Genomic DNA, 17,112 nt, shown 5'->3' with positions numbered 1-17,112 from the left:
TCTATTTCCAGTTTACTCCTATGCTTACATAGTACATAGTCCTTCAGGAGTTTTAATAAAATCCTATAGTGTTTACTAGAGCCCTTCTTTTTAAAATAATCCTTAACCTCTGGTTTTTATTTCCCAACTCAGTGAGATTGCCAAGAGCTTTTAGTTCCAGCTTTCTGCTTGGCCTCAACTTTTCATCCTAAGCATGCATGCTTTAGGAAACAGCAAATTTATCGCGGAGAAATGCATGTGGGATGTCAGGCTTGAATCTCTCGTATTCCTTTTGTCCCTCAAGTCCTGGCTGCCATAGTTCCCCTTCACTCCAATTTTTACGTCCCTAGATTATTAAGATTGAAGCAATTTCTAAACTGCTACTGTGTGCTCAGTCACTATGTCCCACATAGGGCATTGGCAAAAAAATAAAATTAACAGAAACTCTGAAGTAGACAAGGCAGTTGCAAACGAAAGTGTATCTCACTGCATTTGTCTTTTATCCTCGATTTTGTCCTCTCAGATGTTGGATGCCTTGATTCCCCTCAAATGTCTTCAAACAGTTTGTTTGTGTAGATTATTCAGTTTTCACAGTTGTTTGGAGGGGGTTGGTTGTTTGTGGGCTGTTTTGTTTTATGCAGAAACATTGAGGTAAATGTTTTAATAACTTCATACTGAAAACGTGTATTCTACTTAAAAGGTTTAACAACAAGGGTATCTTAGGATTTTTTAAATCAACTCACACCTTTCCCAACATATGGACTTTAGCTGTCCCCTGTTTTACTTCTAAATTGTCTCATTCTACGCAAATTAGACCTTTTTTTTTTCCTCCGTAGGTCTGTTTATTTAGATTGGTATATGTATTTACCATCGCTTCTGAGCACATACATTTATACATTCAGCTATTCCATCAGGGACAATTTTCCTTCTCTTTGAAATAAATCTATTATATATGCTTTCATGAGGGTCTTTGGGTAATAAGCACTCTGGTTCATGCTTTTCTGAGAAAAGTCTCTGCTGTACTCTTAAGACAATTTGCTCAGTACAAGTTTCTAAATGGAAAGACAGAGCAAATATGTGTTTAATTATTCTGCTCTCTTCTTGCTTCCCTTGTTGCACTGAGATATAAAGTCATTCATATTGCTTTTTTCTTTGTAGTTGAATTATCTTTCTCTCAAGCAGCCTGTGAATATTTCTGTTTTTTTTTCCCCCCAAGTGTTCTTCAGTTCTACCATGGCATGTTTATTTATCACAATAAACATTCTTCTTTATTTATCACAATAAGGGCTTTATGGATCTTCCTATATGGGTATCTGTCAACATTCCTGGAAATTCCCTGGGCATTTCATCTTCATATATTTCTTCCTCCCTACTCTCATTAACCCTTTGCCCCCACCTTCAACACCCATCAGTCATGTGTTAGACCTTCTTGTTTCTATCTTCCATGTCTCTTAACCTCTCTTCTATGTTTGTATCTTTATTTGTCTCCTCTACACTCCAAATAATTTCTTTGGAATTATTTCTCAGTTCACTGATTCGCTTCAGCAGGTTTTAATCTGTTAATTGATGCAGCTGTTGTACTTAGAGTGTAATTCTCAGGATTGTGGTGAGGTGATCACACTTCAGAGGTGAGGAAATGTTCAAGCAGTAGCTTTCTACATGAAAGGAGAGTATGTTCAAAAGCAAAATCCTGGACACCATTTCATGTCTTGGGGTCTGAAACTAGAATAGCATGATTGAGCATCTAGGATATGTGGTTGGTGTTGGCTTATGAAGTACAGTCAAGTATGAATCAGTTCCAGGAAGGTATTAGATGTTAAACTCTGAGGTCTGAATGTCATAAGGCAGGCCAGAAAGCAATAGAAAATATTTTTCAGATGAATGGGCATGGTAAGACCTGGAGGTAAGTTTTGTTGTTGTGTTTTTATATTGTTTTACTTTTTCATGGTGGTACATAAGGCACTTTTTTCTCTTTTAATGAAAATGAAGGCAGGTATACTTTCTTGAGAAGCGGCTATTTATTGATTTGTTGTCATAGAAATGAACGTGTACTTTGTCAAATTAAAAAACTGTTACGTTGTTTCCTCTTAACAAATGCAGTTGAGTTATTCAGAAACGTTGCTTCATTTAATTGAGCTATTTCCTCATCTTAAATTCAATCTCAAAGGACAGAATGACAGAATTTCAAGACAATTTTAAATGGGGAGATGCTTAAGTATTTGGAAAAATAGCCATGCTATTTTATTTGATATCCTAAGTTAACTACTGAGAAGTGAGGTATCCTCTTGGATGTATAGAGGATATTTAATAATTGGTCAGTTGATACATTCTGTAGACCACCTTGTAATGAAGCCTGAGAAAAACAGCCTGATTTGTTCTTTAAGACTCTTTGTGACATAAGATAACATCCTTCTTAGCCCTACCTAAAGAACAGTACTTAGGGGGATTTGTTTAAGAGATTTATTCATCTTTGGCAATGCTGGCCAAGTTCTTCAATTAAAACTGCCTTGAAACCACTGACTCCCTAAGATATTTCTATTTTTAGGATTTCTCAGGAAAACACAAGTGTCTTTATGAATCACTTTTCCTCATCTGAGATTTAGCATGCTTATATTCTTTGTATCCATTTTATAAAAATGATGTCACACATTTTGAGGTATAAAGTGAAGAAATATTTTTAACTGAAGATTTGAGGTCATTTACTAAAGTTCCAGTTTTGAGAAAGGTACAGATTGGGTCACCTTTGCATCTATATCTGCATCATGGAACTTAGGGAAACCTGTCTGGTAGGGGGAGAAGCTTCTTGGTGTCAGAGCAGTCAAGCTCTACTGATTCTGACATTTTGTAGGTGGTTCTGCTTTAATTCTGAATAGTTCCTTTGAATGTGAATATATTACATCTGCTTATTGGTGGACTTTGGTGCTGTTGCCAGTTTTGTTGTTGTTATTTGAAATAAAGTTACTGTATGCTGAACATTTGTGGCAAGTCTTTGTGGTTCCTATGTTAAATATCTAGGACTAGAAAGGCTAAAATTACAGAGATGTATGCTCAACTTTTTGAGAAACTGCCATGTGGTTTTCCAAATCAGTTATTTTTTGTGCTTTCCAGGACTGTATGAGACTTTCAGCTGATACACATCTGCCAACACTTTATCTTGTCATTAAAAAAAAAAAATAGCCTTTGTAATGTTCATAGGGGTTATTTTCTTAGTGGATAATCATGTCAGATATCTTTCCATGTGCTTTTAGATATTCATGTAGATTTGTGTGTGTGTGAAGGGTCTAGTCAAATAATTTGCCAACTTCTATTGAGTTGTCTTCTTACTATGTTGTAAGAATTCTCTATATACAGGTACGTGTTCTCTTTCAATACATATATAGAAAATATTTTCTTCCATTTTATAACTTGTTTTTTTTTTCATTTTTTAAAGTGTCTTCCAAAGAACAAAGGAAGAATAATTTCAATGATGTTTTTCTTTTATTTACATTATTTGTTGTACTTTTTTGTGTCCTAAGAAATCTTTGGCCCACCCTCCTTAATGGCAAGGGTTTTCCTCAGATGTGTTTCTAGAAGTTTTTGGAGTTTTAGCATTTGTATTTAGATAGTATGATCCATTTAGAGTTAATTTTTACATGTGGTAAGTGGTAAGGGTTAGTGATTGCTTTTTTCAATGGTATATCCAATTGTTCCAGGGCCACTTGTTAAAAAGACTCCCATTTCTCCCATTGAATTACCTTGGCAACATTCTTAAAAATTAACTAATTACATATACGTGGAAACTATCTTCTTTCTATTACTGTAGCTTGACAATAAGTAGCAGAAGCTTTATTTGTTAAAATGGCTTTGAACTTTTTTTTTTTTTTTTTTTTTTTTTTTTGTCTTTTCTAGGGCCGCACCTGCAGCATATGGAGATTCCCAGACTAGGGGTCTAATTGGAGCTACAGCTGCTGGCCTGTGCTAGAGCCACAGCAACGTGGGATTCAAGCCGTGGCTTTGACCTAGACCACAACTCACAGCAACGCCAGATCCTGAACCCACTGAGCAAGTCGAGGGATTGAACCCGAAACCTCATGGTTCCTAGTTGGATTCGTTAAACACTGAGCCATGATGGGAACTCCTGCTTTGACTATTCTATATCATTCCCATTTCTATATAATATTCAGAATCAGCTTGTTAATCTCTACAAAATTGGTATTACTTGTACCTGTAGATCAATTTGTGGAGAACTTGCCATCTTAACAATATTGAGTCTTCCAATCCATGAATGAGTGGCATTTCTGTCCACCTCTTTAGATATTCTTTAATGTTCTCAGTAATATTTTATAATTTCCTGTGAAGAGGTCTTCCTCATGATTTGTTAATTTTATTCCTGTGTATTTTATGGATTTTGGTTCTATTGTAAATGGAAAAATTTTAATTTTATTTTCCATATTTTACTGCTAGTATATAAAAATAGAATTGATTTTTTTTTAAAGTAACTATAGCTATGACTTTGACTTTGACTATAACTGTGACTGCTGGATTTGCTATTTTTAGGATTTCCTTTATAAATTTTCTATGTAAAAAAAAAATCAGGTCATCTATAAAAAGAGACTGTTTCACTTTTCTCCTTTCTGATACTTATGCCTTTTATTTCATTTCCTTTACCTTATTGCAATGGCTAGAACATTCCATCCAATACTGAATAGGAGTATCGAAAGCAGACATCCTTGCCTTGTTCCTAATTTTAGAATGAAAACGTACTTTTCCCCATCATAGAATCATTTTGTCTATTCTAAAACTTCATCTAAATGGGATCATACAGTATGTGCTCTTTTTTGTATAAGGCTTCTTTGGCTCAATGTGTTTTTGAAAATTATTCATGTGATTTCATGACTGAGTAGTTTAATTCTTAGCGTATATTAACTTTTTAATTCAACTTCTCAAAGTATAATTTACACACAATATACCATAGCCAAATATAGTCAAATATGGTAACTATATATTATTAAGTGTTCTTTATTGGTTAGAAGAAATTCCTTCTATTCATTGTTTGTTATTAACGTTGAATTTTTTGTCCATTCTTTTTCCACATCTTTTTAAATAATGGAATGTTTTTTCTCCTTTATTCTGTCAATATGATGAATTACACTTATTGTTTTTAATCAGAAACTAATATTCTTGGTACATAATCTACTTGGTCATACTATATTTTTTAAATCTATTTCTTGATTGGATTTGCTATTATTTTCTTAAGGATTTGTGTATCTTCGTTGCAGTTGCATATTTGCCCCTGTAATTTATTTCGTTGTTGGTTTCATCAGGTTTCAGTATCAGAGTAACACTGGCTTCCTAAAATTAGTTGTGAAGTGTTCTCTCTAATATAATGTTCTTTCTTCCTTGAAATTCCACAGTGAAACCATTTGGACCTGAATTTTTCTTGGTGGGGACATTTGTTCAATTTTTTTTTTTAAGTTTTTCAATACATTTTTTCCCTTAGTTTAAATGGTCTCATTTTTTGCCACAAAGTTGTTCATTTTATTTTCATCTCAACCTTTTATTCCATTAACATTTAATGTAATTATTCCATTAACATTTAATGTAATTATTGATTGGTTGAATTTATGTTATCATTTTATTATTTTGTATTTGCCTATTATTTTTTATTCCTATTTCCCTTTTCTTGCCTTTTAGAATTCCATTTTAATTCATCTATTTACCTTTTATCTGTTCTTCCCTGTATCATTCTTTACTGATTGCTCTGAGGGTTAATACAAATGTGTGCAAGTATTTGTGTTTGTGTGTGTATAATCTCCCTTTAACACTTGACAGTCTAGGGTTAATATTATATTGCTTCACCTAAAACAGAAATATTACAACTTATCCAAGTCCATTTTCTACCCATCCCTACCCTCTTTTTTATTTTAGTTTTCATACATTACATCTAGTGACATTATAAATCCCCACCAGGATAATACTCAAGGCATAGCTTTAAACAGTCATATGGAGTCTAAAGAAAATAAAAGAAAAAAATTGTCTTTTACATTTATGTATCTACCATTTCTGATGTTCTTCATTTCTTCCCGAATTTTGAGTTCCATCTGATATCATTTCCTTTATTCTGAAGAATTCCTATAGCTTTTGTTGTTGTGCAGATATGCTGGTAAAAAATTTTCTCTTATCTAAATCTGTTTTCACCTTCATTCTTGAAGGGTATTTTCACTAGATACAGAATTATGGGTTGACGATTTTTTTTTTGGTTTTGTTGTCACTTAACACTTGACATTTGCTATGTACTGTCCCCCTTGCCTCCATTGTTTCTGGTGAGAGATCCATGGCCATTCAAACAGATACATTCATGTACATAATGTGTCATTTTTCTTCAGCTGCTTCCAAAATTGCCTTATTATTTTGTTTTTCAGAACAGTGATTATGATATATATGCTTAATCCTTTTTTTTCTTTCTTTAAATTTATTGGGATTCTATAGGAAGTGTTCAGCCATTAATTATGTATTTTTTAAACTTTCCTCTTTTTTTTTCTGGGAGTCGAAATAATTATGTTAGAACCTACGAAATTATTCAGTAGGTCACAGGCAGTCCATTCAGCTTTTTTTCCAAACTTTTTTCTCTCTTTCAGACTAGGTGATTTATTTTGATATATCTTTATGTTCCCCAACATTTTCATTTTAATTCTACTGCTTAGCATATCCACTGACTTTTAAAATTTTTTTCATGTTATATTTTTTAGTTAATTTTCCTTTTAATTCTTTTTCATATTTTCTGCTTATATTTACTATTTTGAATTGTATTTTAGATTTTGGAGTATTATGTAGTGAAAATACTAAATTATCCTACATTGATAAGGTTGATTTTATTTTTTTAAGAAAGCATCAAATTCTATTAGTATCTGACTGCACATTCAGTCGTACCTGCTCTGGATGGCAGCTTTGATCCCAATACAGACTGCTCTGAGCCTGCCCCATGTGTATTGTAGAGGCTTTAGCAGAGTTCACATTCAGAATTTGGGGTTTTCCCTTGCTTGCTCTCCCCTTCCAGTGTACTTCTACATTCTCTTGTGGCTCTGATTGTTACTGACTTCTTTGCCTGTATCCTTTCCTTCAGAAAGATGGCATATTTTCCCGTTGAGTTTTAACCAGTTGGTACCACCACTGTGACTGCAGCTGCTCTTGAACCAAAGATGCAAAAAACATTAAAGTGACCCTGGTGACCCCAGGATCTGAATTCTTTTCCTAAGTTTTCAACTTCTATATAAATTTACTAACTTTATTTTAGACTCTTAGATAATTGATTCCCCCTCTGCCCTGGGAAGTGTTTCTATTTGTTTTTGCTAGAAGATGTATTACAGAGGTAAGAATTATGTATTGGTTTTTTAAATGTTTCTAAAGGTACTAGTCTCTCTAAAAGAGTTTCAAGTCCTTTGAATGTGATATTTAACAGTAGCTCATTTTTTTTCTTTCTTTTTTGGTAAAACACTTTCTGGGATTAGTTACCCAGACTTGGTAGAGGCAAATATGGGAGATGAGGTGTTTGTCTAACTAAGCCATTCCTCTAATGTTGGTTAATATACAAGCAATTTTGTTGAAAACATTTTATAAATGAAGAAAATAAATTAAAAATATGTTGTTTCCTATTTTTTATTGATCATTATATGTCAGCCTCTTTTTACTTGAAGTTATATTTAGCAACTTAAAAGAATAGTAAAATCCCACTTTTGCAATAGATAAACAGAAAGAAACAGTAGACCTTTAGAATACAGTTAAAACCTCTAATCCTAAAAAAAACTTTAAGAATTGGAAAAGGGTAAATAGGTAACAATGAGGAAAATCACTAGTTTTACATAGTAGAGAAGTTGCTGTACTATTTTCTCTACTTTTCTCTATTTTAGTCATAATAAAACAAAAAGAAAAAGTTAAAAAGAAACTGTTAGAAGGAAAATTATAAGACAAGATATATTATCATATAATAAATTAAGTTGATAAATTAATAGACTGGAGGACAACATAATTTGCATTGATTCAGAAAGTATTTTAAAAATTCTACACTGATTCATTAAAAATGTGTAGAGATTTAGCAGCAAAAGAAAATATAAGTAACATATAGAATCAGGGAGCAAAGGATGGACCCCCTACACACACGTGCGCACACACACACACACACACAGTTATCTTTTGGAAGAAAACTCAAGGAAATGCGTTATCATCTCAGTATAGAATTTGAGTAGAACACCGAACATTAAAAGTAAAAATCCTAAAGCTGAAGATTAATACGACTGACTATATTAAAAAGCAAAAATACTGTTTCAGTCTAAGTTTTCATTGATAAGAGAGTATAATGGAAAAATTATAGAATATTCACTGGAATGGGTACCATATATCAGGTAAAATGAATATTCTTGAATTGTACCTACACCGTCTATAGATCTATAAAACATAGTGTTGAATAAAAAAAATTCCAGAATGATCTCAACATTTCGATACCATTTATGTTATTTCTAATATAAACCTTAGGTCTCCTCAGATGTCAGGGATTCACACTGATCATCATCTTATTGTGGTCATCTAGCCTCACAAATTGGAAGATTTTAAGATTTTTAAAGAGACTTCAGAAAATCAAGGTTTTTATACAAAATATTTGAAGTTTGCAACATTGGCAGCCAATTGAAAAAGTAATCATTCTCTATAGTTTAGGTAAACCTCACGCTTGGTAAAATTTGGCCTATGACCAGCTTCTCCATGACCTTTGAATTTTTCATACTATTTTTACATAAATTCTGGTACATTAAATCCAGGAGCAAACAACTGAATTTGATTGATAGAGTAACAAGGTTTCCAGACAGGGGACTCTATTCCAGAGTGCAGTTGGCCAACTCATTGCTCTCTTTGCCTCATTTTACTACTAGTTCTAAAACATTGTTAATTATCATTCGTGTGTGTATGTGTGTGTGTGTCTGTATAGGTGTTTTAACCTACTTGGAGCTATAGAGAGAGAGTCCTGAGTTTAATCCCCTAAGTCAATGAGTAGGAATTGAAGGCTGCTCCCACACTGTTTTTTTAAGCAGTCATTTGGTCTTTGTCTTCCAATCAGGTGTTTTTAGTCACTGTCTGGAATTTTGAACTGTACATGATCCCACTGGCATTATTGCTGCTCTTTGTCTACAATTTCATCAGACCCACGAAAGGGAAGGTTGGCAGCATCCAGGAAAGCCAGGTGAGCAAAGATTCCAAATTTCTGACATTTAACTAGAGAGAAAAAAAAAAATGCATGAACCATAAACAGTCATCACCAAATCAGGACCCAAGTCCACTGCATTTAAAATGTGAAGTTCAGGAGTTCCCATTGTGGCTCAGTGGTTAACGAATCCGACTAGGAACCATGAGGTTGAGGGTTCAATCCCTGGCCTAGTTCAGTGGGTCAAGGATCCAGCATTGCCATGAGCTGTGGTGTAGGTTGCAGACGTGGCTTGGATCCCGCCTCGCTCTGGCTCTGGTGTAGGCCGGCGGCTACAGCTCCAATTAGACCCCTAGCCTGGGAACCTCTATATGCCATGGGTACGGCCCTAGAAAAGACAAAAAAAATTTTTTTGAAGTTCAACACTGTATATGTGCTTATGTTACAGGGAAGATATTTATCGCATGTAATCTGGAATCTTCCTTCTAGGCCATCTTGTGTTCCTAAGTCTTGGGCTACATTCTTAGCATGAGGGGCCATCTGGTTCTTGGTCACCATGTCCATGTAGCAGCACACTTCAGTATGTCCATCTGGTTCTCCTTAAGGTTCCTGGGAATAAGATTCTCAACCACTAGAGAAAAGGCTTTGGTGGCTCCCTGAAACCCTGCGGGGTACACACAACATCTAGGAGGCTGTCTCTAGGCCTCTCCCCATAGTTACCCTGTGTGATTTTGTCCTGTAGTCTGAAGTCCCAGGGGATTCTCAGAGGCTTTCCAACTCCCAGGAAAATCAGAGATTAAATGAGCATGGGTCCCTCTTTCTTGAGTGCCCAAGTTTTTCTTGGAGTTCTGAAATGTTCAGTAATGTTAAAGGAAGCATGAGCAAAGCCTCTTCTCAAAGAAACTCCCCAGCATTTACTGTTCTTACTGTTCCTCTAACTCTCCTTCCCCCATCCCTCAGTAATTGTATTTATAGACTTGCTTTAGGTATAATCTTGGCATTCCAAATTCAAGAACCAGATTTTTAAAACAAAAAATCAAAAGCCTGGATGTTCCCATTGTGGCTCAGTGGATTGAGAAACTGATGTATTCTCTGTAAGGATGCAGGTTTGATTTCTAACCTTGCTCAATGGGTTAAGGATCTCGTGTTGCTGCAAGCTACAGCACAGGTCTCAGATGTGGCTCAGATCCAGCATTGCTGTGGCTGTGGTGTAGGCTGGCAGCTAGAGCTCCAGTTCAACCCCTAGCCTGGGAACTTCCATATGCTGTGGGTGCAGCTATAAAAAGAAAAAAAAGAAAAAAAAAAAAAAAAAAAGGTCTTGAGACTTGCTAACATCCTTTCTAGAAAGATCACCTCCATGTAGGATTTTCCAAGACTCAAAAGCTGAACATCTTCACCTATTTTTTCTTATAATGTTCTCATTATTAAAAAAAAAAATTCTCTGAAATAATAGATATTTAAGGAATGTTTCTGTTTTCATTTGGGATGGGTGGAGGGAAGAAATGAGTGCTATGGGAGGGAGTAAAACCTCAGACAAATTGAAAATTTTATTCTTTTTGGTTTCTCATTGTGTAGTTCGATAGACATGTGCATATATCAGTAATGAGGGACTTGAAGATGCTAGAACCAACTAACAAATAAATAGCTTTAATGTACAGGTTCATTTAAGGACTAAGTTTTACAGAGGTACACATTAAGGAAATTTTTACAGAGAAACATCTCTTATAAAAGTGCTGTCAAGTAACATTTTTGTAATTTAAATCCGATTTTATTTTTCCAGCTGCATATGTGATGTGTATGTTTATAGTTTGCATATATGTTGTACATGTGTATATGTATAGGTATATATGTGCATATGTGTATATGTTATATGTATTTGTAGGCAGGTTTTGTGTGTGTGTGTATATACATACATAAATGTTTGTATGTATATATGGGTACATAGGTCTCCTTGTGCATACATGCATATAAATGTGTGTTAAACCTTTTTAATTTACTAAACATTTTCAAATTTATTACCTAATTTAATTTTGTTAACATAACAACAAAGGAATGAAGAACTAATATTTTCATTTCATTCTTGATGAAACTAAGCTTCAGAGTATCCAAGTGATTTGCCCAAAGTCACACAGCAAAACTGTCCTGGAATAAATATCTCCAGCAAAAGCCTTTGTTTTAAGGTGAAGAATTCTAACTCCTAATTACAGTGTTTTTTCCCCCTCAGAACATTTTTTCATTGTATCAATTTTTATCCATTTGCTTTCCTGAAGCATGCTTGTTGCCAACATTGAATAGGTTACTTCTCCAACAGCATAAGTGCCCCCACCAACTGCTAGTTTGCAGTGATGTAGTACCAGCCCTGGAGAAAGTGGTCAGTGGTTTATGGAGGATAGTAGAGTACACTCTGGATACTTTAGAGTTACTCCCTTATACAAGCATGGTATTGACCATTCTTTTTTCTGTTGGAACAATGACATAAAATTAGTTATCATGCCTAACCTCTGCAAGGTTAAGCAGAAAGGTAAGTATTTAAGCTGAAAATAGACCCTGGTTTTCTGATACCCAGTTTTCTTTCAGAGCTACCAAATCATTTGATAGTGTACCAACACGTGGTAGCTTTTAAATGTGGCTACGATACGATTAAAACTTACCTATTAAATAACCCTGATTTCTAAACTAATCTGAACAGTTCTATTTGCAGCACAGCTGGTGCTGCAGCCCCTGAACTATAAAGCCGGGCACCTTTTCATGCAGATCTGAGTCTTGCGTTCCCTTCCCTCACCAGCCCCCCACCAACCCGAAGCCCAAGGAAAACAACAATACCGTGTAGAAACCTGTAACTTATTCTTGAGATTGATTACATTCAGACTAATGCATTTTCTACTGTCTAATGTTTCGGTAATGGCCCCAAAGGAAAAGAGAGCAGTCATTATAACAATGAGCCCAGCACAAACGGAGTATGATGTTCTCAGCCTTAACATAGCAGCTGGTTCATTTGTCAGAATAAGAACAAAACTGTTTACAGAAAGTACAACTCGGCAAAGCATTTTTAGAGCTGGATGGCTTCAAAGGGCACTCGCATAATAGCTTTATTTATAGTTAACAGTTTTATGTAGATTATGCATATTGTTTATAATCTTGCCAGAGTCCCTTCACCTTAAAGTGTCCTTTTTTTAAGAGGTTATAATGTATTTTTAAAATGCTGGTGGTCCAGTTAGGTAGGAAAAGTTTAAGCATGGGTGTGCATTTCATTGGTATGTGGTAATTTTGGTTGATATTTTATTCACAGATTTGGTTTTCCTTGCAGGAGAGCACAGACGTAGATGAGGAGGAAGATGACGATGACAAGGTGGGTCTACTCGAGAAAGGACACATCAGGATGAATGTTTTGAGCACATGGAGTTCTTATGGGCTGAGTCCAACTCCATTTTTTTTTTAACTCTATAGAGTGACCAGTACAGTGATATTTTTGTAATTTATAAAAGATAACCATTTTTTAAGATTTTTTAAAATGAGCATGTAAAGGGGTGAGATGGAAGGAATTACCGAAATGTTATAAAAGCGTCCGCCTAGGAGGCTTGTCATTTGAGGCAAAGATTAGCCTCCCCCTCTGTGGATGAAAGGTAGATGAAAGGTAGCCCAGGAAGTCAAAAGTAAATCAAGTGCAATTGCCGCTCCTTTCGGCTCCTGTCTGCACTCTGCGGGGTGGTCACCCGCTTCAGAACCTGTCACTTGCCCAGCTGTTGCTGGCAACGTTTTCAACTCTATGTCTGTGTACATCTGTCCTTTTTCTTCTCCTGGGAGAGTCTCTCAAATCTGCTGCTTTTGTTGTCATTACGCTTTCAGACAAACCTTCTGGAGGAAAATGAAAAAAGTGAAACGGCAAATAAGACGCTACTAGCTTCACAGCTTCCCCATCCTCTAGAACTGTGGGTCTATGGGGCTCGTGGTGAGAGTGTGTAGAAGGCTGGCGGGAGAGGAAAAGGGCAAAGAGGAGAAACTTAAGAGTTAAGTATCCAATCTCAGCTGTCCAGGAAATAGAAATGAATTCAAAAACACTAGCTCCATGACACAGACAGCCTTAAAATTAATTGAGCGAGCCAGATGGCTTTGCCCATTTGAAGCAAGTTGGGCAGCTTACAAACTAAATCATGTTTGTTGTGCTGAAATGATTATTAATAGCAAAATAATAAAGTCTAATATTTTCAAAAAGAATCAACCCTTTTTAGAACGAAGGCCACATGACGCAACTTTCTTCTTGATGAATTGATGCGAGTGGCTTCTGAGCAATGTAACTCCTTGAACGTTAAAAGTAGTCAGAGCTAAGCTAACATGCATGATGGTATGTTTTACCAGATTAAACACAGGGATTGATGAAATTATTTTAAACCTACACTAGGCAAAATTATCCATTTTCTTAACCCAGGTTTGGAATTGAGGAAGATTTCTTTCTGTTTGTCCAAGTCTAGGCTTGGGGGGGCGCCGCTGGGTTTTGGTTTTTGCTTTCAGTTTTTGTTTTTGCTGTGCTTGTGGCATGTAGGAATTCCTAGACCAGGGATGGAACCTGCGCCACAGCAGTGACCAGAGCCACAGTGGTAACAGTGTTGGATCCTAAACCCACTAGGACGCCAGGGAATTCCAAGGTCCAAGTCTGTTTAAATGAGTTACCTGTGAAAGAGGACGCCTTCCACCCTTTAGAGATAATTGTGACTCTGGATTTTTGTCCTATGTGACAAAGGAGAAATCCAGCAAGAAGGCAAAGAGTGGAAAAAAGGTGTTTAGTAAACTGGCAGGCAACAAATCCAGCCATGAACGTTTAGACCAGGGGTTGTCACGGTCTAACCTTCATTGTGGTGCCTCAAGGGCTGTCTGGGGGCCTGGCAAGTATGGAAGTAGAGCCATTCGGGTGCTGCTTCAAGCCTTGCTGGTCCAGGATAACTAAGTAGGAGCCACACCATCAACACAGATGAGCCTGGGAGCTTCTGTATGCATCCAAGCATGGCCCTCCGCATCACAGGTGCATCAGCCTGCCCGACACTAAGGATGTTGGCACTAAGGTTCTCCATGTTTCCTCCATGGCAGTTCCATTCTTGAGACACTTTGTAGGGCCTTTAATAGCCACACCATGGCTGTGGTTATTTTGCTTCCTCCATTTTATGCATATTCTCTTTGCCTTTTTTTATTTTTAAATGATTTATTTTTTCCATTATAATTGGTTTACAGTGTTCTGTCACTGTTCTACTGTACAGCAGTGACCCAGTCACATTCTTTTTCTCACATTATCCTCCATCATGCTCCATCATAATCCCTTTTATATTTTTATGACACACTCTAGAGGAATAACTGAAATGAATTTGGCTTCTGTTTTTGCGTCTTCGGCTGAACCCTACCCTTCTGTTGTTAAGGGAGACTGGCAACTTTGCAGCCTCTGTCCACACTTCTTCATGCCCACCTCCCTAAGAACTAGAGAGATTTGCAGCTTGACAGCATCTGGAGCATACATCCACTTATACAGCACACTTCATCATTTCTTTTCCATATATAGCAGGCTCCATGACTGGGATGCGTTCTCAAGCTCACAGGCCGGGCCACTCCCCTCCACAGTGTGCTGAATCAAAGGGCTTCCCCACAGCGCCCTTCTGGCTTCTGTTGTGTGTTAGACATGACAGACGGGCTCCTGGGAATTGTAACACACCCAGTGAGAGATGAACTGTTTACAAATTATAAACACACAGCCGTTTCCTTCCAAACGAGAAGAAGAGAGGAACTCCTTTTTACCCAAACTATCCATCTTGAAAGTGACACTCCTTAATTGCCAGCACCCCTTCCCCCCAAATACCATCACGGACAACTGTGGAAGATGAAAGCAGGCTGGGGGCCCTTGGCACAACTTCCTCAGGAGATGGACGCATTCCCATATTCTGCCTGTCTCCGATGCACAGACCAGGACACGATCTGGGGTCTGTCATACTTTTATTGTCTGGAATGGGGATTGTTGTAAAATGACATCACTCTAGCCTCTTGCTTCTTCACATTGTTAAAAGTCCATGAGAATGACCCGTGTTTTTAGAAACCAGATTGGACTCCACAATGTTGCCTGCCTTCCTTTTGTGGGCTTTCAGTTATAATGTAGAACATTCAGGTAACTAGTTTTTTGGCTTTTAGGGAACTAACTGTTCAAACTCAACTTTGAAGAAAGGAAATCGTTCTTTCTTATCTGATGGCCCCATGCAACAGATTGCTTTGTTATAAGTATAGTTTGCTGGGGACCCCAGTACAAACAGATAATGGCTAAGTTCAGCCAACAGCAATCAGCTGACATTTCCTATTTGTATTAGATTCCATACGTGGAATTCCTCTATGTGGACCTTATTTGTACGGATGGATTACAATGAAAATTGCATTAATTTTCTACACTGTAAAGGTCAATAATTGAAGCATGAACCAAGAAACTATTGTGTAAAATGCTGTATCCCATATTTAGGAAAGGTCATGCAAAGCAATAATATCTTGTTTTCATTGCAGAAGGTCTAAATACTTGCATTAGAGTTTCTTTCTTTTTTCCAGACCAACAATCACTTATATATAGACTATTTCAGCATTTACTATTAACATCAGAAAGAAAGAATCATAAGGGCATGTAATAAAAAAAAACAACAACTGCTTATTGCTGTCATAAAGAAACTGCATTTTGATGCTGGCATTGTGGGTTGGTTTGTTTTTAACTCAGCTATCCAAAAGAGAACCTGAATGATCCATTCTTTTAAGATTATCAATGAGTTCACAATTTCCTTACAGTGTTGCAGGGAGAGGTCATCCTTTCATGACAATTATGGGTGAAAAACAGAGATGGATGTTTTCCTTTAAGAAAATAAGAAACATCCAATCCATTTTTGTTGCTTGATGGTGGAACATTTTATCATGAAAGGATGCAAATGAATATGATATATATATTCTCTTTTCATAAATTAAGATGTTATTAAATTTTAAGTATATTTTGAACAAGCAATCTTAGTTTTCAAAATGATTTTCATCCTCCAAATTGATTCGTCTCTTCATTACTACCCAGGCAGAGCCTTCTTAAGTTGCAGCATATGTATTTAAGAGTCCATGTAAATTAACCTGCATAGTCCTTTGGATGGGTTCTTTAGGGCCATCATGCCTCGTTGCCTGTGTTTTATTGTTCCAGAAAGAGAAGTTGGTCTGTAGTATCTCAACCAGGGAAGACTGTCGTTCCTGGAGGAAGTCTCCTTACAGTTTATTAGTGAGAGTAGCTTTACTTGTGATTCCCTTGTGTCTTCTTAAGAATGTCCAAAACAAGTCAGCAAATTAGTTTGATCAGTGATTTTTTTTTTAACTACTAAGCCATTATTATACTATTTCATATTATCATATCATTATCATATTTTAAGATGATAAAGCGTGGTGTTTTAAAGAAAATGGAAAGTCAGATAATATCTTCAAAAGGTTCATAATGGTTGAACACATACACATACATATATGTTCAGGGCATATACAGTCTATATACAGGGCATACTGTACAGGACCTGTTTATGGATAATTTTCAGGAGAATAAAGTAAATTGTTCAGATTTAACTGCTTTTAATTTGAATTAATATTATTTTTAGTGGTAAAGTGACTTAATTGCTAATATTTCTATCATACCCTCCTACTTCCAAGACTTTAATATTAAAATGGACTCCAGCCAATTCTTAATTATCAGTTGATACATGTTTTGAATGGAAAGGAACTGGCTTCCTTCTTTCCTAGTCTTTTCTCTGACACATCGACTTGCTCAGATTTCCCTTTTAAAAAGTCAGACTTCCATTCTTAAAAATGTTTGACTTCATTACCTTTAGAAGAAATCCAGAAGTGTTATTAATCTGATGTTTTAAAACATTATTCACCCCACTACATCAAGTCACTAATATCCCTAGTACTTGTGGATTTCCTACGCCATTTCA

General features: G+C 36.1%; 1 protein-coding gene across 16 annotated transcripts in view; it reads left to right on the top strand.

Annotated features, from left to right (window-relative positions):
* The window catches only part of MCTP2 (multiple C2 and transmembrane domain containing 2), a 237,545-nt gene that overhangs the window by 186,205 nt on the left and 34,228 nt on the right, over positions 1–17,112 (top strand). For 11 of the 16 annotated variants that reach the window (XM_021099366.2, XM_084967035.1, XM_021099360.2 and 8 more), the window contains exons 18-19: positions 9,065–9,187; positions 12,456–12,497. In XM_021099366.2, coding sequence (XP_020955025.2) covers positions 9,065–9,187; positions 12,456–12,497 — 165 coding nt within the window. The remainder of the gene's footprint in view (positions 1–9,064; positions 9,188–12,455; positions 12,498–17,112) is intronic. The other 5 variants (XM_084967038.1, XM_084967033.1, XM_084967032.1 and 2 more) reach the window with 1 other exon arrangement.

Source organism: Sus scrofa, chromosome 7 (genome assembly GCF_054392235.1).
Source record: "Sus scrofa isolate SSC_HxYL_T2T_F1_AM1 chromosome 7, Sscrofa_HxYL_maternal_Yorkshire_Landrace_v2.0, whole genome shotgun sequence".
In the NCBI taxonomy this organism is placed as follows: Eukaryota; Metazoa; Chordata; class Mammalia; order Artiodactyla; family Suidae; genus Sus; species Sus scrofa.
Note: the sequence above shows the minus strand (reverse complement) of the source record. Positions and strands in the feature narration are given on the sequence as shown.